Here is a 23,112-nt window from a genome sequence, read left to right on the forward strand (position 1 = left end):
TAAAAAAATTAAAAGTTTCTTTGAAATGTAAACTTTAGTTTGTATGTACATTTTCATGTGATTATGTTAAACGGCTTAGATTGACTGTTTAGAGTTTATAAAAGAAATTATGAGTCCAAAGTCTCACTCTAAATTTATTGTCTTTTCAAATGTGACCGTAAGTAAGTTCCACCGAATACTTAACCCGTCAAGTATTGAATATTGACTGCTCCTTTGAAAAAGTCTGTGTTTATTTTTCTGGTTTTTTGTTTTAATGGGAGAAATTATAATGTGTCCAGAAAAACTTTCAAAATAATACCATAATCTCCACGGGGCCGTGCATAAGAGACTTGTGTTCAGGCTCCCAAATCTGATTCATATCAATTATTTTTTTTATTAGTTCAATCATGTCACACCTTTAAGAAATTAATATTCTTCATGAACATTTTGTGAAGATAATATTCTTCATAAGTAGAGTTAAAATGTTTCATTGTTTTCATATTTCATATTTGCTTCCATATCTTTGTATATGTTTTAAAGGTCGAAACAGTCAATCCGAACCGCTTAACATGATCTCTATATTAAAATGGACTTGAAGGACAAATTTTATATTTTGTGCAAAAACAAAAACAAAAAAATTGCCAATTTTTACAAAGGTACAAAATTCACTGTTTTTTTTTTTTTATGAAACTCTAAAAGGTTCTGATTGAGCACCTTGTATATGTCAATAATCCAAATTAAAACAATAAGTTGTTTGGCCTTAATTAATTTGAATGTTAGGTAAGCAGGGAAAGAGGCATTTACGACTTTTGAGCCCAGTCGCCAAGTTAGACTTCTCAGATCAACAACCGGAAAATTTAATTTAATTCATGGAGTGGGACCTGCTTGACCAAGTACAAGTTTTAAGTTTTTTCTAAAATTAAATATCTATATATGGTCGATAATATTCATAGCCTCTGTTGTCATAAATTATCCTTCTTTTTTTTCTAATATGATATTCTTTTATTTACGGTAGAGAAAAAAAATATTCCTCTTTCTCTATGTCATCTATATTATCACTTTTTTTTTATTTTTCTTTTCTCTATGATAACAGAGGAGGGTTCAAATGCCTTCATTTTTTGTGCCTCCACTATATTTTAATTTTTATAAATATTAACAAATAAAAATTTAAATCATAGATATTAAAATAAAACCGTTAGATGTGATCTATGTTATTTAATTTCTCTATGTTCTCATAAAAAATATTGCATTCCAATTTTATTTTGGTTGTCATCAAAAGCTTGTAAAAAACGTACTAATGTAGATAATTTTTAGACGTTGATTTTTCAATTTATTGATTCATATAAAAACAAAATTAAAAAGTGATAATTTTTTATGAGCATATAGAGAAAATAACATTAATCACATCTAACGATTTTATTGGCATTTGAACCCTCATCATGATAATAATATCATTTGAGTAGAACTTAAGTGTTCCTAATTATAAGTTCAAAAAAACCTATGCATGTAGACAGTTAAAAAAAATTTAAGTGCCAAACAACTAAGCACTCAGAATAAACTATGAGCATATATTAATTCGGTATGTGCTTTGAACTATCTAAATGTATGACTTCATAACGACATGAACAAATGCATTCAAAAATAGATATATTGTTGTTAAAATATTTAAAATAAGAATGTTATTTTTATGTTCTCGAAAATGACCTAACTGCATTTTTATACACATAAACGAGATGCAAGATCCAGAGAGGAGAATATATATGACATTATACGTTCAATTTTTCTTTTAATAATTCTAGAAATAAAAAAAAAAATCGGCTGAGATTTATTTTCTTTAAAAAATTAGAAAAAAAATATTTCATAAATTAAAATCACTTTGTTAATATCAAAAAATAAAGGAATATATATACTTTATCTTATACAGCATATTTATATATCTTCTTTTGTTCTTTGACGATTTATTAGGGTGTTTATTTTGTCCTTCGATTACAAGTAGTGAATATAAATGCGAAAGAAATTACATCTATATTATGCATATATCTCATCTTAATGACGAACAATTAATGTAAATTCATATAAATTATAGACCACAGTCACCACACCCTTAATGTTGAATATGAAGAACAAACATTATTTTAAATGAAGTGATATGAAGAGGTAGTGTATTATCAGCCCATAGATACTGTGGAAGCCCAATTGAGGTCTGAGGCCCATAGATACTGTGGGTTGAAGTAATTTTATGATATCATACAAATTTTTTACTCGATTCCAATTCCACCTAAAGACTAACAAATTTTACACTTGTCGAACTCACTCATAGTACGTATCATCAACTAACACCTGTTCCTGTTCCTGTTCCTGTTCCTGTTCCTGTTCCTGTTCCTGTTCCTGTTCCACTTACTATATCCAATTCAGAAATTAAATTACTTCAACCCACCTCCATCACAAAACAAAACTGCATGTCACGTACTCTTTTCATCAACTGCACGCAAATATATCCATTACAGTACTATCCAAATTTCTACTTTTATCATTTCATACATCAATCACTATTTTCTGTCTTCCTAGCTCATTGAGATTGGGTGAGATTGGTTTTGAGAAAATTTAAAACAAATTTTGCATTATAGTATTATTGAAAGTTACATATGTTTATTAATTTCGTTTTCAAGCTGAGCACTAAGTTAATTAACTTTCCATGGAAGTCCGGAAATATAAATTATTTAAATTGTTACAATTCCAGTCAAAATTACTTTGAAAATTTTATTAGCACAATAGTGATTCAGGTCAACTTCGTAGTCTCTCCCAAGCATTTCAAAAAAAAAAAAAAAAAAATAGCGATTCAGGTCCCTCAGAACTTCATTAGAGAATATGGCATTTGGGTCTGATAAGCAATGGTATTCATTTCTTGAGTTGGAGGAGACGATTGAGGAAAAGGGCTTCACGATTGAGAGAAGATAAGAGAAAAACATAAACAAAGTCTAATTCATTCACTTGCACCATCTTTTTAGTAAAAGAAACTCTTACTCTATCTATTTTATATTCACAATTTAGTTTATTTTACAACAAGAGTCACTGGTCCGTATATTGCTCGGAAGGGAGAAAACTGTAGTTATATAATCATCCCATTAGTCGAGTTCTCTGGGATAATAATTATATCATCTCTTATGTAAAATCCATCATAATTTCTATCTGTGTCCTGAACACACTGAAAAAATAAATGAAAAGGAATTTGCAGATTTAATATCTTGACCAGCACAATTTTGGTTTTGTTTGAATAAGCCCCAAATGGCAGCATAGAAAAAGTTAGCTTTGTTTGTTTAGGGTTTAGGGTTTAGGCTTTGTTTGTTTAAATATGCTCCCATTGACAGCACAGACTAGCTACTAACAGCTATTTAATTATTCAGTATAAAAATGGTCATGCCGACATTCCTAATGTCACAGTCGTCAAACTAATTACGTGATTAATATAGCATATAACTTAGATAAGACATTGAATAGATTATTTTACCATAGCCTTTAAATCATCTCCCTTGGGCTTCTCACTGAAGGAAATGACTCTTCCAGTGTTGTTTATCCTCATCAATCCAAAATCTGAAGCACTGCTGTCAAGAAGAAATCCAATGCCTACAAGTTAATTAACAATGACAATGGATGCAGTTCAACAACATAAAATATAGAAATTTCCTTGTCTAAAGTTACCTGTTTTCCATAGGCAAACGTGAGATTGTAACATCTACATGACTTTGTCTGGTGACTCTCCATGCAAGAGAAGTAAACATCAGCATGGTGACAAGTTGTATTAAAAAGTTAATGATAACAACATTCGTTTGCAAGTTTGATCATACCTGGATTAAACTATTAACCTTCTCGCCATATGGCCACCAAAATGCGATTGATATGATGGTTGAGTTGTTCAATTTCTGAAGGGCTGTGGTACAGGTTTATTGAAGCAGCAAAGATGGGACATGAAATCATCTCTCTTTTGTAATACCTACATAGAAGAGTAAAAAGCACATTTTATATTCTTCTATTAGTACAATCTTAAAACGTTCAAATTGAAACACAGAATCCTAGAAATTAGGAGTAAATTTACTTACTGAAAGATTACAAGGAGCAGCACTTGACCAGCTTCCTTGCTCTCTTTGCACCAATTTTGATTTCTTCCTCGCTATATGAACCAGACACTGCAATATGATCCTGCAACTCAACACCGTCTTCGTTATTTCCACCTAGCGCATTGTTGTCTATCTTCTCCTCTTTTACATCCATCATCAACATTCTTGCGCAAAATCTGCAGTTAAACCCGAGACTAATTTAAGTAAACAGTGACCAATTTGCACTTTAGAATGAAAAATTATGGCTTTGTACTTTTATAAGCGGTTGGTTCCTATCATTTAAACATCCATAACAAGTCCTGCTGTCGCAGTAGTAAATAGGCCAACCATGTGCAGGATATTTTTGCACACTCAGAAGAGTACTACAACCACAATTCATAAAATATAATAGTAAACAGAATGCATAAAACTTGCCTCATTTCCTAGACCACCCGTGCTGAAGCTTGAGCTTGCTACACTTCATGAAATATGTCATTAATTCTGGGTCATAATTGAGAAAAAATGCTTTTTGCTGACTGTCTGTAGGAAAAAAGGAAATATAGGTTGTTTAGAATATAAATATTCATTTACTACTAGAGGATTCTTGGAATAAAAGACAATAATTTGCATGGACACAATAACACAAGCAATTTTACATTTCTGTTTCCATCATTTATATTCAGAATTCATTATCATTGATATGTCTGCATTATACTGCATTAGACTATTATTAACAATAAGATAATGCATGTATTAAGTAATTTAGAGCAACTGTGAGTATGGGTTATCAAAAGAAAAATGCAAAAACATGTACATTTTTACTTCTATATTTGTTTACATGAACAATCTATAAGTGGGCATTCTCCATAATACACTTTGGAATGACTAAAATGAAACCATTCTAGATGATTGAATGGTATATACAAAGCCAAGTAATATTCAGTACAATATTAATTTATCTTTTGCCTCATAAGCCAATCTAAAAAGAACAGAAGCATTTTCTGTTTTTTGCTCATAGACATACTTAAGTGGAGTCCAGGGAAGTGTAAAGTAATTAGCAGCAACCCAAACAAGGATTCTCAACTTTTGAACTTTTTTGAAAAAAATAATGAAACATCAAAAAGAAGTAAGAAAATATATGAAGAAAGAAAACAACAAGTTGCCTATACTAAGGTAAAGTTACTAAAATGTAAATAGTTCTCTGATGTATTTCTTTAAAATCATTGCGCAAGCAATATTTGCAGGATACATAGCAGAAGCTACGATAATATGTCGATTATGTGAAATTGAATAGATATTTCATAATATTGAATATTTAGATCCTTTCATCCAACTTCTGACTATTTCAATGGAATCAGGTGACAACACTATCTAGTATTTGACGGCATTCCCAATGCAAATTCTAAAGCAAGCATGGTATGACTAGGAATTACTTAGAAAAAAGGGAACTGTACAGAATAATTGAACAGTATGAAAAATGTACTTTTTCAAAGGACCATAACATTCATATTTGTTTAAAATGTCGACTTGAATTCCTCTTTTGGATAATTAATCTTAGCACCATATATATTAGTTTTGACTTTTAAAGTAACTGACACTAGGTTTTGCAAAAAGTATTAGCGCTATAAGGTTATATTAGACAAAAGATAAGGCAATAGCAAAGCAATTTTTAACATGCATTTTCTTTCATGTCATCACAAACATAATATTTTTAGGATTCTAAACATACAGGAGATTTTGGGAGAACAAAAAACAAAAAATTTCATTGACTCAGGTTTTGGATGCGTAGTCATGAATCCAAATGCATGCAAGCAAGTACTCGCAGAAAGTTGAAGTACAAACAAGACAAGCCTAATAGACAAAATTAAGCTTATCTCTAAGAAACTGATTCGGAATACATACACAGGCATGGACACACATGTAATTCTCATTTTTCAAAGCCAAGTTATTTACCTATGATATTTGTACTATGAGCAACAATCATAACAATTGCAAGCTAAAGTCTACTCAATTATGGTAATTGTGCCAAATGCAGAACATCAAACTTATAATGATGCAAACCCAAAGTTTCACATGTGAAATTTTCATCAAACTTGTGATTTTTGTGGTGCAAAGAAGTGCCAGGTAGGTCAGAACTCAGAACCAAAAGGATAATAGAAGGGGCGCAGTGGCAGACTAACCTGATGGAGGCGGAGTGGCGGACCGGTTGCGTGGAAGGGCGGAGGCGTAAAGAGAGAGTGAAATAGAGAACTGAGACCGCAGTTAATAAAACCCTAACCCAATTTAGTAAAAAGATGTGCCCAACCCAACTGGCACCCTGCGGGCATTAATAAGCCCAAACCTGACCTGACCTGACCTGACTGTCTTTGGACCCGGTCAAATTAACACGACAAATTCAGAATGAGCCGACACCTCAAATCAACTCGACTGCCATCTCTTATAATGAGACAGAAAATAATATCGATTCAATGACTTCAAAAGTTAACATCCAACATTTATTCACATAATGTATTTTTTATATATTTTTTATATTAATCAAAATAAAATTTATATATTATAATTTTGTACATATACATAAAGCACATAACATCTTCTAACAAAGGTATTAACATTTGAACAAAATAATTAATTTGTCTTACTTGCATCATGCAAATTCATGCTCACCTGCACAAACCACATAACATCTTCTAACAAAGATTTATATATATCAGATAGCCACTTAATAATTAAGTCTATTATATTGTTAATCATTTATATTTAAAGAATCTTTATTTAATAATTGATAATGGACGGCATTATGATAGGGTTCCACTCGGCCCAAAATAGATCAAACTAAAAGACAATCATTTAATTATTTTATTACTTATCAGTTATGACAAAGAAATCACAGTAGAAATACTCTAATGTCTATGTATTTATTTCTGATGATTAGCAGTCAGCCCACAGCCCAATATTTCCAAAAAGAAAATGAAAACTATCTAGTTATAAGATACAAATAAATTTAATATCATCAGACAATCTGATTTCTGTGTCAACATGTGTTTTAATTAAATTTCAAAATGTTGTATTACGCATAAAGATCAGATTTTTTTTTTTAACAAACTAAAAACACAGTATACAAATTATCAAAAAGAAATAGATTAATAAAAAAATTAAATTGACTAACACATGCATCTTAACGTTAATATCATTTGTGCCGGCTATATTAATACATTTGACTACAGAGATAAGCATTATAAAGTTCAATTATGAGATTTGAATATTGCCCTACAGCTACTTTTCTTAGATTCACTTAATATTTTTTTAGTTAGGATTACCAAATTTGGCATAACGTGTAAAGGAGTGTTTCAGCATTAAATAGATTAATAATGAGTCATCAAAACATTTTTGCATAAAGATCATGAGCACACTGGTTTTCTTCATGTAAATCTCTAACATTGTTTTATATAATGAAGAACGACTTGAAAAACGACTTACATGATTGTGAGGTAGATAATTTTTAAATAACTGTAGGCATTTTAAATAAAAGATTGTGAAAACATAATTCCAAAAACTTATTTAATTTCCTCCAATATTCAATCAAATAAGTCAATTTGTAAATAATTTAAGAAAAAGCAAATATTTTCTCTGGATGTATCAAGCAAAGAAAGCATATGAATTGTTATTTAGTCACAAAAATAGTGTGTGCCAAAATTAATTTAGCCTGATAACTCATATTATTTCGGTCGGATTTAGGGGAACAAGTTTACTGTACCGAAGAAATACAAATTACTGGGTCCAATAGTACATGGGAAAATAATTGACAAGAACAGTAGAAGTATTTTTTTTAAAGAGAATATTTCTAGTACTGTAATATCTAATAATTAATATACTCATATAGATTTAATATTTTTTTTCTTCTTTTCCCTTTTAACTATTTAATATATATATTTAATTATTTAAAAAATAAATTAATCAATATACCTCTTAATTTTAATTGAACATGTTCATTTTTTTTTTAATGCCTCTTCCTCCCTTCTTCTGTGTAATGTGAACTTCTCTGCAAATTTAATTGAACCGATCCTAATGGACATTTAGAAAATTCATCCACATGTAATATCGTGTAAATCAGAGTTTAGGATTTCTGTGTACAGGGAGCAAGGACATTGATTACTATTTTAATTACAATTTGTAAAAACTGAGTGAGTAATTAATATATTGTGATTTTTAATAAAGGAACTAGGTGTATGTTTGTCTGTACAATTAATTGAAAATTTGGAATCTCAAATCAGCTTGAAGAGTAATAGAGCAGAAGCATTTAATCACTCACTCATGGTCTCGATAATATATGATCTCATCTTATCATTTACTTTTAATTTGTGCTGAATCGAATTGAACTGAAGAGGACAGATACCCGAAATTTTTATTTATACCATAATAATAAAAAATAAAACTAGAACTTTGTCCTGTAATGAGTGAGAAATTGAATATTGAAGAAGAGTGAGTCTATGGTACTATGCATATTACGATTTGGCACCGTGCTACGGCTCTATATTCGAGTTTTCAAATCCTAACGGTCGATCCGAACCGTTCATCTTGTTCTCCATATTAATATGTGTTTGGAGACCAAATTTTACATTTTTTGAAATTTTTTTACTATTTTTTTAGATTTATTGAAAATCACTGTTTTTGGATGGTCCAGAATTTTCAGATCAAGTGATTTTCTAAATATCTAAAAAAATAGTAAAAAAAAATCAAAAAATGTAAAATTTGGTCTCCAAACACAGATTAATATGGAGAACAAGATGAACGGTTCGGATCGACCATTAAGATTTGAAAACTCGAATATAGAGCCGTAGCACGGTAACAACCCGTGATATGCATAGTACCATAGACTCACTCATTGAAGAATAATATCTTCTATACTATTCCAATCACTAAATGTTTCCTGACATTGTTGTGAGTTGTAACTAGAACAATGAGTATTTAATTTACAGCAGAACATTGGATGTAATTTGAGGAGCCAGTGACCAGTCCATCCTCCAACCAAAAGAGGATAGCTACATATAATCACGCTCTTAGTAAAGATTAGTAAAATAAGCAAAATGATCCAAGCACTCGTACAAAACAACGAACTGATCCCTGTCAAGATTGCTAAAATTAATCAAAATAGAAGATGAATCAATAAATTAACTAACTGTGCACTTACATTTAAAATTTCTGGGAAAGCAACTTCTCTCTGCTAGTCTCTCTCAGGTATCCCCTCATATGCAAAATTAATTATCCTCATTTCATTGCTATCTACCAATTTAATATTTTGAAGTTGAGGATCATTTCGCTCTATATCCGAACTCTCTGACTCTATCTGCTCAATTTCTTCAGCAATTAGAGAATGCATCCGAGCCCGCTCTCTGTCTCTTGGATAAGTACAGTACAAGAAGGAATATATTGAGCAACAAAGTAGATATGGAATAGATATGGCAGTGTAAAGTGCCTTAGCTAAAGAGGCAGCATTTTCTCGATTTATCGTAGGATCGTCACTTTTATCATTGTCTCGTATTTTATATCCATATACATGTTCAGCTAAAATCCCAACAACTGGAGGGGCAAATGAGGCTAGCATAGACTCAAAAGATCTGTCCAGTGCATAGATGGTTGTTCTTGATTCCTCTGGTACTATCTCAGCAAATATTGGGCTACATGAAACATTAAGGTCAAATCATTACAGTTATCCTTGTTTAAGTGATAATTAAGACCAATTGTGGTAATTTATTTCATCATTGTTACGTAGCAAAGCCAGGTTGGGATGCCATACTGATACCATCACAACCTCCATCAGATATTGCAAGTATAAATTCAGTAAAGGAATACAACTAAATTAATAACATATTAACCTGAGCGCATCAATTTAACAAAATCAAATATTCATAACATATATAGGTGACATACTTGTTTGTAGCAGGATCATTCCAAGAGATGAGCAAACCCATGACGAATATAGCAAGAGCATGTGAAAACCCAGTAGATGGGTCATCTGGTAAAGCCAGTAGCAAAACTGCTGCAAGTGGAATTGCTAAACCAGAGCTGATCTGTGACAAAATTATCCTTCCTCCATTGGGAAAATGGCGAGCAAGAAAATCTCCCATCTTACCCCCAAACAGACCCCCAATTGAAGTGGCAACAGAAAAAAGAGTCATCAGGAATCCGGTGTACGCATGCGAGAATCCAATAAGCTCAAACCACATCGGCACAAAGGAGAGGGAAGCCCACGGGAAAGTACCAGCGACACCCTGTGCGACAATAATTTGAAATGACGGCACTTGCATGACAGATTTAGCCTCTTTTATTAGATCCTTAGCCTCTTGTAGTGCCGACCTGCGTATACCTCTCTTGTTAGTCAAGACAGCATCACTTGCAAAATGTGGATCTACAGCAAAGTGCCAAACAAGAAATCCAACTACCATGCTTATAAGTGCAACTAGATGGAAAGCAATTCTCCAGCCAGCTATACCCATTATTGTGGTAGAAGCTAGGTAAATTGAGAAAAACCCTCCGAATATGGAGCCGAAAAATCCAGTAAATTGTAACCAACCAAATGCCGAACCGCGTGTTTCGTCATCAGTGGAATCAGCAACTAGGGATTGTATAGCTGGTATAACCAATGCTAGCCCAATGCCATTCAAACCTCTTGAGATTGCTACCTGCTTCACCAAGTAATTTACCGAATGCACTAAAAAAAATTAAGGGCTTCATTATGCAATAATAACCAGTTTTTGCAAGGACTATTATCAATCTTTTAATCAACTATCACTTGCAACTCTAAATACGTCAAATAAATTCCAATATATAACAACAGGTTTGTCATTTTGCAAATGGTACATACTGATTTGCCCACTAAAACAGACTTCTCTGCAGCTTTTTTTTTTCCAATTTGATTTGATAAAGGAATGAATTTTCTTTTTAAAAATAAAACAATGAATTTCTAACATTCAACAGCAGATAAAATGGATCATTTTTCATTTTTCAATTTAGCTGATATATTGAAAATTAAAAGATAAAATTCCAAGATATATTGGAAACACTAAAATTGGTCAATTATTATTTTTTTTTTACAAGTAGTGGGGAGCACCCACCGATTTCATTAATATGAAACCATGCAACAGTAGACTGGTACCAGACAGCTGGTACACAGCCAATGTGAAAAATAGGTCAATTAGTGAATAACAGATATAGACACAATAGGAGAGAATAATTAGTCAAAAGAAGAAATTAGACAAGTGAATAGTACTTGTCTAAATTAACAACCTGTAGAAAGGTGCTGGAAATGCCAACAAGGAAGGTAGCAGCAGCCCACAAAAATGCACCAAGAGCGATGACATGGGCCCGGTTGTGCCGTGTAGCCATGTAGGCTGCGAGAGGGTAGCAAGCTGCCTGTACAATTGACCTGAAGAGAGTCAATGACCCGAGACCGGTCGGCGTGGCATGGATCGCCGCACCGACCTCCTTGTACACTGCCGGAAGTAAAGCCTCATCTGCTCTCTCCATGATTGACGCAAGATTGACTAACACCAGCGTTCTCCTCTCTTCCCATAAGCCCATTTTTAGTCAGATTGAGAGAGACTGGGAAGAGAGGTTTATAGATCCAACGACGCTTCAGCCGGAAAGTATATTTTTTTACAACATAAAGCAGTGAGAAAGTGCACTACTGGATGGCATTTGAGGATTGTAGCTGGTGAAACAGGGGATCTTGACTTGTTTGGGTCCAAGTCGAAGACGCTGTGCGAAGTTCGAACTGCGATGTACAGGAATGCGTAAACCAGCGTAATTTTCTCAGGTGAAGTCATCATTAGATAGATATATGTTGCAATTTCTTGACTAAAAAAATGGAGAACGTGAATCCAATCCAAATTTTAAAATAACAAAATCATTCACGGCGTGTTCGGCATTTAAATGGGGGTGGGGAATGGAATGGGAATTGAACTAATTTTTATTGTGCTTGTGGGATAAAAAAAATTCAGTGTGAGTGAATTTTTTTTTTTCCACGCACACAGTAGCGCACCGAACAGGTCCTCATTTTGAGCTGAGTTCTAAATAGCCAGATGTAGCTGTGTAATAGCTACGTTATAATTTTTTTGTACCTCAAAAGTTATAATATTATTAATTTTTTTATAATGATTTTAAATAGTTAATTATGATTGCACTATAGCTGTGTTATAATTTTTTCGGACCTTAAAAGTTATGACGCTATAATCGCTTATTTAGAATAGTGATTTTGAGAATAATTGTACGTATACCTCTTGAAAAGTTTGAAATTACTTATTTCCCTTTAAAATTTATAATATTATATTTGTCTTTCTAAATTTAAAAAATTTCACAAACTAATTAATTAACTGTCTACCACCACCACACCATATATAAATGACATAGGTATTATGTTACCTGTGATTAGCAAGGGTCATATAACTTATTCTAAATTATATGGGGAATTTATTCAAAGCAAGGCACCATTTATACAAATTTTCCAACTTTTCGATTTATTCCGTCTAATGAGGGAAATTTACCGAGTGTCATATAATTTAGCCTTTCAACACTTAACTTATAATATTCACGTAAATTACAGACTACACCCTTAATCTAATAAATTCACATATTGGTCCCTGACATTTCCAAATCATACCAGAATCAGATTTGGTACCGTCCTAGTCCCAGTCTAGGCTTAATAGAGAAGGGGGTTTACTGCACAGATCAGGTATATAAGAGGTCGGGTTTAAACCACCTCATTTCGCCAGTTTCCAAATAAGATACTAAAAATTAATTTTTTTTGGAAGGTTTGTACTATTATTTTGGATTTTTTTTTTTTAAATTCCCTCATTTGATATGCAAACAGTTGTATTATTTATCATTTCAGTTTTAAAATTAAAAAAAAAAAGATAATAAAATTTTATAAAAATAGTAAAATTTGATATCATAGAAGATTTTATTATAATGTACAATGTATTAAGCGTCTTAGATCCACCATTAATTTCAACCGAACTATAAATATTTGTAAATCAGTGCGACTCCTAAAAATATAAATTTTAAAGATTGAAAAAAAAAAAAGATTTTATCTTACTTACATCAAGCAAATTACGCGCTGCGAGCATACCACAACAAAATCACATAACATCTTCAAAAAGATTTAGATCAGGTGGTGGCTAAATAGGTCTATTATATTGTTAATTATTTATTTTTAAAGGTTGTTGATTTAATAATTGATTTAGATCAGGTGGTGGTAGGGGTGAAAACGGAGCGGATACGGAGCGGATAATGCTAATACCATATCCGCATCTGTCGGATAATAAGCGGATACGGATACGGATACGGATAGTAAACGGATATCAAAATTCAAAACCAAATCCGCCTTAAACGGATACGGATACGGAACGGATAGTCCACGGATACGGATTCGAATACGGATATAAAACGAATAATGGTCGGATAATTAAGATATATGAACTTCTAAAATACAAATATTAATTAAAACATTAAATATAAATATTAATGAACTTATAAGAGATGAAAGATAATCTATTCATATAATATATATATATCAAATAAGTGTATGGTAACAAAAGATGTTGTGGTGTAGTGGTTTGAAGCTTGGTCTTAAGGCATTGAGATGGGAGGACATGGGTTCAAATCCCATCTATAGCAAATATTTATTCCTCTTTTATATGGGTTTGGCCAAATTATCCGAATCCGGATAATCCAGATATCCGCTCCGTTTAGGACTCCGAATCCGTATCCGTATCCGTATCCGGATCTTTTATGGATTTCCGAAAATTATCCGAATCCGTATCCGGGAATTATCCGAATCCGGATTATCCGGATTCGGATTATATCCGGATACGGAGCGGATATCCGCCGGATAATCCGGCTCCGTTTTCACCCCTAGGTGGTGGCCAAAATAGAAGTTGAAAGAAATTATTATCTAATTTATTGCTTACCAAGTATTATAAAAAAAGTAATCGCAGTAGAAATACTCTAATATTCATGTATTTATAATAAACAATTAGTCAACAGTCCAAATTAACAAAAAAAACTCTCAAGAAATAAAATACAAATAAATTGCATCTCATCTAATAAACTAATTACTAAATCCTAAACCATAAACATATGTGAATCGGGACACACATTGAAAGGATATGCAAATATGGATTTAATTTTAGATATCGTAAGTATACAAATATGGTTACATAAGTCTAAACATTTATTTAATTTTCTCTTGTATTCAATCAAATAAGCCTATTTGTAAATAATTTTAAAAGATATAACTATTTTCTGAGATTGTATCAAGTATTCGAAGCATATGCAAATTTATATTGGAAATAAATAAACACAATTGTTGTTTAGTCACAAAAATGGTGTCTCTCAAAATCAATTTAGTATGTTAAATCATATCATTTCGGCTGCATTTAGGAGAAGAAGTTAACTGTATTGAAGAAATACAAATTACGTGAGATTCAGTGACCAGTGTTAAATGGGATCCAGTTGAATTTGGAAATAGAATTGACATGAACTGGATAAAACAAATTTGGGCCTAATGAAAGCCCAAAATAACAAAAATAGACGGTTGGATAACAATAACTTATGAGCCGAAATTTTTATTAATATCCAAAAAAAAAATATAAAATTTCAAAAACCATCCAGGTTTTCGCTTTTTTCCAAAATCTATCTAAACCGCAAATTTTTTTTACGGTTTTATACTGAATTATCGCAAAAAAAAAAAAAAATGCAGTTTTGGTATTCCAAAAATTTGCTGTTTTTTTTTTTTAAAAAAACTATATTTTTTTGCGATTTCAACATTTTTTTGTACTTTTTCTATTTTTTATTTAAATAGAAATATTTATAATTTATTTATTTTTTTGTATTGAAATATTATAAATATTTTATATAATTTTTTAAAAATAGATAGAATAATATATGATTTGATTTATTAGAAAGACTGTTACAAATAACTTGAATTTTTCAAACCAGAATACAGGGAGAAATTGAAAGCCAACAATTTTTTTTTAAAGAGGAAAAAGCTCATTTCATTTACTGAATTAGTTTAAATATAATATGGGATTATTGTTAGGGTGTTAGTATCCTGAAACAACCCTCAAGTGGAACAAAACATAAACTAAGCAGTTCATACATCATTAAATTAGCACATTGCGAATTGCCAAAATAAGATAATGCTAACTAATACTAAGCCACTGATACTAAGGCTAAGGGTAAGTATACTAAAAGTGCAAAACGAGTCAAATTGCTTCATCTTCCATCTAAGGTAGCTCAGTGGTTTGTATCTGTCTCTGGTGGTTGGTACACCACTAAAGGGAGAGACGGAAGCCAACAATTTGATCAATCAGCATTAATGTGCACGCAGACCGCAATGAGAAAGATGGCGATCAAAATAAAATAGAGAAAAGTATGAACCAAGATCGATATCTCGCTAGTCTGCATGTTCCCTGCTACAAAAATTAGGTTAGTCAGAAATTTACTGAAACAGGTTCAAAAATCATACTATCAAACAAGTTTCTCAAATACTATAATTTAATTTTACTGGTTAAATAAGTCCTCATCGCTTCTGCATACCAGTGTACATTTTACCATTAATGCAGATTAGCCATAAAACATTACCCAAAACAACATGGATACAATTTGTTTTTTTCTTGGCCTTTTTTGTTTTGTTTAAGATACATTTAAAAGTTATATCTATTCATTTTTCTTACAGTCACAAAAAATTCGGCATAAAAAAATTCTTTTTACTCAAACTCCTTTAAACTATTCATATTTTTTATAATTTGATAAATTATTACATTTATCAATTATCTCGCATCTGTGGTGGTGAGGATTTGTCTAACATAGATTGACCATAGAATTCTAACATAGATTGACCATCAAAATTCTAAAGATGTTATATATGTCTTACAAAATATTTTAAGATAATTTATTTATATTTTGAAGTTAAGATTAATAATTCTTGCAGTTTTTATCAAGATGTGTTCTAATAATGCATAAATAGTCAATGGGCAATCAAAGAAATTTTAGAGATGTACTAGAGATTTTTATCTCCCTATTTTACCTTCTCATTATCCCATTCTTTAACATTGTTTTAAATACTGAAGAACAACTTAATTAGTTATGGTAGAGAGTTTTATTAATTTGAAGTATCTTTAATAAACAAATGAGAAACATAATTGTAAATTATTATTTAGTTTCCTCCAATATTCAATCAAATAAGCCAATATGTAAATAATTTTTATAAAACAACTATTGCCTCAGTTTGTATTTGTTGGAATGTTGGAAGAATATGCAAATTTATATTGAAAATAAGACACACTAGATTAACATGACACCCCATATTGGTGTTACCAAAATCAATTTAGCATGTTAAATCATGCCATTTCGGTCGCATTTAGTGGATGACGTTAACTAAAGCGAACAAATACAAATTACCTGATCTGAGAAGTGAGAACTGACTAATGTTAAATGGGTCCAATGGTACAGAAAAAAAATTGACATGACATGCGCTTCAGCCCAGTATAAATTTGTTGGGCCTAATTAAAGCCCAAAATAACCTGGAAAAAAGCTGGTTGGATAAGAATAACCGTCACGGTCAACTTGGAAGAAAAAACATTAGAGTGTGGGGCCCACAGGGTAAGGGTGACTGCGTGTCTGACTCTGACTGTCTGTGTCAGAGCGTAGGAGGATCTTATCTAGTTATCTTATCCCTTGCAAATGAGTTAAAAAGCTAGAAGTAGAAGCACTGACCTCTTGGATCCTCTGCTCCAATTTCCTGCTTTCCGGGCATGGAACTTAATGGCTGTATTTGGAAAGCCATAGAAGATCTACTATTATTCAACGGTAAATAGCCATTGTTGTTTCATGTTTGTCTGCTTTGAGTCTCCCAATCAGCAGGAGCAAAATAGCACACAATAACTTGATCTTGATCTGATCCTTTAAATTAAATTAAATTAAATTAAATGGATAAACTTCTCCCAATTCCCAATTGTGGTAGTAGTTAGAGAATTGAGATTTCACAGCATCTTATTGGCTTGGCTTCAAAGTTCAAATAGCCCTTTGTCTTTTCAAACCATTTTTCTTTCTTTACCGTTAATAAACAAGATCCAATACAAATTCACAATGATAAGTTGTGCAAGTTTTGTTAATATTTTTTTATTAGTAATGCCAACATTTCTTGACTGTAAAAATATAATAGCTTTAAAATAATTTCATTAAAATATATCTGTTCATCGAAATACTTAAAATGAATTTTTGTTACCGGTGTAAAGCAAGATAACTCTTTCAAATCTCTTCTAAGATAAGTTGTCGACATCTTTATTTATCATGTTATATATAAATTTGAGGAGAGATCCAAAGTCAACAATCATTGATTTGTGTTAACTTTTTCGATAGTTATCCAGAGAGAGAGAGATTAATTAAATCATCATTTTAATTCGTTGATTTTGTTAACCCTTGATGCATATAGAAATAAAATTGAAAGGCATGTTCGGCGGTGGGAACAAGAATGAGCTTTGGTTTGGATCCAATTTAAATGGTTGAAATACTGTGCGCGTGAATTTTTTTTTTTTTTCTACAGACATAATAACAGCCGAACAAGCCTGAACAAGCCCGAAATGATGTAATATTTTGGAGAGACATATTGTATGATATTACAATTTATCTAATAAGTTAATATTGTAATCTACAAGTTTAAGAAATAGTTACTTGAGATTTAATTTTATTAACATCGATTTGACACCATGACATGAACATTGGATCCCTCCGAATTAGAATAAGAATACGAATAAAGAAAGGATACAGAGAAGCGAAACTCCAACAGTATCACTTAAAAAAAAATACAAAAAACATTTGATGATCTAAGAGAATTATCAAAAGTCAAAACCACCTCCGCTAAACTCGGACCTGAAAAAATATTTTATTTACGTAAAATTCTATGAATCTATGAAATTATTATGTAATACTTTTAATTTTTTCTAAAGCAACACTGTAACACCAATAATATTTTGTCACATTTAAGAGAATGAGTCTATGGTACTATGTATATTATGATTTGGTTTATAATATGGATTAATATTTTTGTTTTCAAAATTTTATTGATCGATTCGAACTGTTCAACATAATTTTTATATAAATATGTATTTGCAAAGTAAAATTTTATATATTTTTTGAAACTTTTATTATTTTTTAAAATGGATAGAAAATCACTGTTTTTAGATGGTTCAAAATTTTCAGATCAAATGATTTTCTACCTATTTTAAAAAATAGTAAAATGATTCTAAAAAAATATAAAATTTGATCTGCAAGTACATATTCATATGAGAATTATATTAAATAGTTCAGATCAATTGTTAAAATTTTAGAAATAAAAATATTAATCAGCATTAGAGCCCAACATGTGATATGTATATTACCATAGACTCACTAAACTCAACATGAATGGCTGATTAAAATATATAAAATTGTACCTTTGTCGTCTAGCATACGATAAGGAAGAAAAAAATAACACCAAATTGTAGAGTAAAAAAAAAGTAGAGGATGTAAAGTAACGCAATAAATCCTTATAAATTCCCCATTTCAATCAATCAAATCAATCTCTTTCTATTAGAAACAATCAAACAACCACCCGTTTAATTCAATTCAAAGAAACGAACCCCAACAAAACAAAACCTTGCCACACCCCAACAGCTCCTTCAAATTTAAGATCACAACAAATAGTTGCAAAAAGGGGGAACAAATCATACAAGAAAGAATGAGTCTCTTAGATCATCTCTGGGATGAGACACTGGCGGGACCGACACCGGATTCAGGCCTCGGCAAGCTCCGAAAGCACTCCAGTTTCAACCAAACTGGCTCCTCCAGTTGGTCGGCTAGTGGTGGTAGTGCTCCGGCCTTGACCCGGAGTTTAACCTTCTTACGGACTGCCACGTCACCCAACGGGTCTAGTGGTGATTCAGGTACCGGGTCTGGACCCGCTTCACCGGCTAGTGTGCCCGGTTCTCCATCGCCTCTATCACGTGAGATCTTGTTCTCAGTTATCTTTTATTCCCTTTTTAATTTTCTTTGGATCTGAAAGAAATGAATATGAAACGAATGAGCTTGGATTGAAATATGTTCTTCCCTTGCTATTTCATGGCTTATTGTGTAGGATCACAACTAGTTACCCAATAAATTAATTGAGTTTCTTTTTATAATGAGTTAAATAATTTTTTTCCAATTATTCACTATGAACAAGAAAAATGAATCCCATAATTATCACCTTATAGGGGAAATAAATTTTCTTTTGTTCTCATCTGTTTTATCATTTATATTCTGTGCTAGATAGTTAATTTGTTTGCCAATATAATATATAATTATTATTTATAATTTGTTTATATATATGCAGCATCTACACCTACAAGTGATTGGATGAGTGGAAGGAGAAAACAGAGAGTAATGGCAGAGAGTACTGATGCTGTCATACAACCTAGAAACCCCACTGTTTATGACTGGTAATGCTCTTTTCTTTGCTCTTTTTAGTTAAGAAATTGCATTACTGTTATCTCTGCAAGAATTATCATATCAATAAATTAAGTCATGTTCGGTTTAAGGCAACCAGTGAGACTGCCATTTTAGTGATTAGTTTAGGATAAGTTGTCTATCCATTTTGCCTATTCATAGCATTTATTTCTAAAATTGTCAGTTGATTTGGATAAGTAGCAGATAGAGTCTAAAACTGAGAATAGCGTAGGCCAAACTATATACTATTAATAGTGTTCAATTGTAAACCATTCGGTCAATAGGGCTAAGTCAAGCTAAATTCACCAAATTTGAGGTTAATTGTGGCAAAATTAGGTTCAATTGAGGCTTATCTACTTGTACATCCGAGGGCTAATTGACTCTTAATTGGATAAATTGATATTCATAATTGAGTTTTACACAAGAAAGGTTATTTACTTATTGGGGAGACCTGGTATGTGTTGCAAAAAAAAAAGACAAAAACAAATTGGTCAAATTGTAATACGTGAATTTTGCTGGTCTGTTGGGTTTTTATTCTATTTTATGAAAAGTGGTGCAGTCACCATTTCCATTTCTTCGAAACAGTGTCCCTTAACCTCCACCAGTCCACCACCCTCTTTAATTGAAATTTAATTTATTTAAACTACACTTGTCTAAATGTCTTTTAAACATGGTCATTAATGGGTGTTTTTTAATTCCAAGAGTTAACAAACTTGGCAGATTTTATCTTTAATTCTCTCTACAGAAAGCAATGATATATGTAAATATTTTACTTTTGTTTGCTCATTATGATGATATTTTTGATTTATATCTATCACCAATTAATAACCATTATGGCAGTTTTCACTGATACTTTTGCTTAGAATGTATGTCTACAAGTTGAATATATTATACTAATCTCTATAGGAAGGAAATTGAGAGATAGTTCTTACTGTTGGAGAAATACGCTAATCTGTATTTTTAATAAAAAAATACCTGTCAAATATTTAATCTTATTGAGAACAAAATGGATATAGATGGCCAATAATATTAAGGTAAAGTATTTTATTGACTGGTGTAATTAATGCATAAATATTAGAAGCTAATTGAAATAAATGTTATTATGTAATGATTAATAGTGCTATTCAAGAGATTCACATGTATTTGCATAAGTGCTTTATGTACTACACATACTTGAATGGCCAAATGAAGAAGAGATTTCTTTATATATGTGCCCCTTTAAAATTTCAGCATATCATCCAATGGGTAATCAGAGAAACAATTCTTTGGGAGGTGCACTGTAGAGCGGTACTGGTACCAATACTGGTACAGGCTCTTGCCCCTGTTAATTAGGAATCTAAAATGTTGTTTTCAGTTTTCCGTTTCATTCTGTTGTTTTTACTTAGATGGGGTGTACAGAGAGATGTGTATTTTTTATTGTTGTAACGGTGTGGTGCTACTCTGTGAGAACCGTATGGCTTTTTAAATATATCCCACCTGGCAGTCTCTGCTCGGCTTTACTAAAAAAAAAACAAAAACTATGCTCTCGCAAAATATTATTGTCACCTTTTTGAATGTTTTTATATTTGAAATATTGAGGTGTAGTATTTGGATTATTGAGGAAATGGAAATAGTTTCTTTTCATCATGTTCAAAACAATTTGCTTGGTATTGTCTTTGTTGTCTACATGTCATGACAAATTGGCAATATATGTTATTTTTTTATTGTTGTTTGCAATTATCTTTTCATCTAAGAAATTTTTAATGTTTGTTAATTTCTTTCAGGGTGGTGATTAGCTCCTTAGATCGTTAAAAGTGACTAACAGTGCCGAAGAAAAGAAAAGCATGAAGAACTGTTAGGACACTGCTGTGTTAATTGTGTTTTTGTAAACTAGTTATCTGTATCTAAGGTAAAATGTTTTTTTGTAATTATTGTACAATAAGAACTCTGTAATGCTAAAATAAAATTTTGCGGGCTTCACCGTCTTATGAGGCTTCACCAAGTATATGTGTAATAGTTTGAGAGGTTTGCTTATGCTCACTTTGTATTACTCAACTATGGCTATATTATAAGTTTATAACCCAATTAGGCAAGCTAATACAAATTCAAACATCTATAATAATTTGTACTAAAAATCAAATAAAAGGTCGGACAAGGTCTATTGTAGGTGATTTGCTCTGTATTTAACAATTGTTAGGTTGCACCTACTTATTTGATGTTCCTTTCTAATTATATCAATACCTACTTGTATTTCATCACCAATAGTGTCCACAAAAGGAAGAAATGGTTCATGCTTTATTTTCTGGTTGTTATTCTCAAACTGGTCTTTATCATATCCTGGAAAAAGTCGTGCAATGGATAGTTCTTTTATCTTTTTTTTTTGAGGAAAAGATAGTTCTTTTATCTGATAAGTTTGACAAGGAAGATACATAATTGTTGCAATATTTCACTGTGTCTGTGTGGACTGTGGAAGGAAGCAATGATTCTAATAAAATTTACCCTGGACAAACAATAAAATTATGTTAGAAGTTAATTAAAAGGGCTTAAACTTGATTACAGAAAGTAAAGTCTACACAGGCTGGGAAACAATTGTCTCTACTTTTAGTTGTCATAGTTTGTTGTATCTAAGATTATGTTAATTTAATTTCAAATAAAATATGATGTTATTTCAGGGTTGTGATTTTATCTCCATGGATCAGTAAGAGCTTATTGTGACAGTACCCTGGAAATGGAGCATGTAACTGCTATTTTAATTTGATTTAGCAATGTCAATCTAATTTGAAAAATGTAATTATCATGTAAGAAACAAGTACTAAGAACTTATGTACCGTTTTAATCCTGATCCTGTCTGATTTCCAGTTGACATTCTGTTCTTTTACAGTGGTACAATAAATTACTCAAAAAGGTTTAGTTTTTGCTTGATCTCTGATTGCTCAGTTAAGATCTCCATAAGGTCAATTTTTGTAGCCTAATACAAGCAAATATAAAATATTAGAATTGGTTGTATGAAATATATAGAATGAACAAAAAGAGGTCCAACCAGGTCATCCAAAGGTGAGTTGCTATTTGTTTATATCACTAATAATTAATTATTAACTTGTACTTCAAATGTAAAGGTCACTTTCAAATAAATTAAATATTTGGTTGGATGGCACATTCACCAATTCCCACCACCAAAGGAAAGTCCAAATTGTTCTTTCTTTTTCAATTGTGCTTGTCAATTTTTACTACTATAACTCATTGAGATAAAATGAGAAAGGGATATTGGAAAAAAAATCATTTTTCCATTTTATTGAAAGAAAAAAGGCTAACGAAAATGAAAAAAATATGTATAATTAAGGCACCGCGCTATATTTGTTTTATTTAAATACATAAGTTTTATTTAAATGCATAGTGAGTATGTACGATAATCACTATGCATTTAAATATTTGCCAAAAAAAAAAAAATTCCCCTTTCCTTCTATCGTACATAGATTACACCGCACTATATTTTTGAAATTCTTTTACGATATTTGAAGATAGGTACAAAATGTTTATG

At 31.5% G+C, this 23,112-nt stretch overlaps 2 protein-coding genes and 1 long non-coding RNA gene across 3 annotated transcripts; 1 reads left to right on the plus strand and 2 right to left on the minus strand.

The window, feature by feature from the left end:
* Positions 1-3,354: 3,354 nt before the first annotated feature.
* Positions 3,355-4,354, minus strand: LOC144552729 (uncharacterized). Its single transcript, XR_013511211.1, has 4 exons — positions 4,077-4,354; positions 3,825-3,970; positions 3,679-3,735; positions 3,355-3,581 (listed from the first exon to the last, which is right to left on the minus strand). It is a non-coding gene; the product is annotated as an uncharacterized LOC144552729 (long non-coding RNA).
* Positions 4,355-9,107: 4,753 nt separating this feature from the next.
* Positions 9,108-11,750, minus strand: LOC144552593 (uncharacterized). Its single transcript, XM_078300574.1, has 3 exons — positions 11,358-11,750; positions 10,002-10,753; positions 9,108-9,748 (listed from the first exon to the last, which is right to left on the minus strand). The coding sequence occupies exons 1-3, from the start codon at positions 11,649-11,651 to the stop codon at positions 9,295-9,297; spliced, it is 1,500 nt and encodes a 499-aa protein (XP_078156700.1). The 5' UTR covers positions 11,652-11,750; the 3' UTR covers positions 9,108-9,294.
* A 6,956-nt stretch (positions 11,751-18,706) lies between these two features.
* LOC144552594 (uncharacterized) lies at positions 18,707-21,608 on the plus strand. Its single transcript, XM_078300575.1, has 3 exons — positions 18,707-19,114; positions 19,483-19,588; positions 21,359-21,608. The coding sequence occupies exons 1-3, from the start codon at positions 18,850-18,852 to the stop codon at positions 21,384-21,386; spliced, it is 399 nt and encodes a 132-aa protein (XP_078156701.1). The 5' UTR covers positions 18,707-18,849; the 3' UTR covers positions 21,387-21,608.
* The last annotated feature ends 1,504 nt before the right edge of the window (positions 21,609-23,112 follow it).

Source organism: Carex rostrata, chromosome 4 (assembly GCF_964058835.1).
Source record: "Carex rostrata chromosome 4, lpCarRost1.2, whole genome shotgun sequence".
NCBI classification, from domain to species: Eukaryota; Viridiplantae; Streptophyta; class Magnoliopsida; order Poales; family Cyperaceae; genus Carex; species Carex rostrata.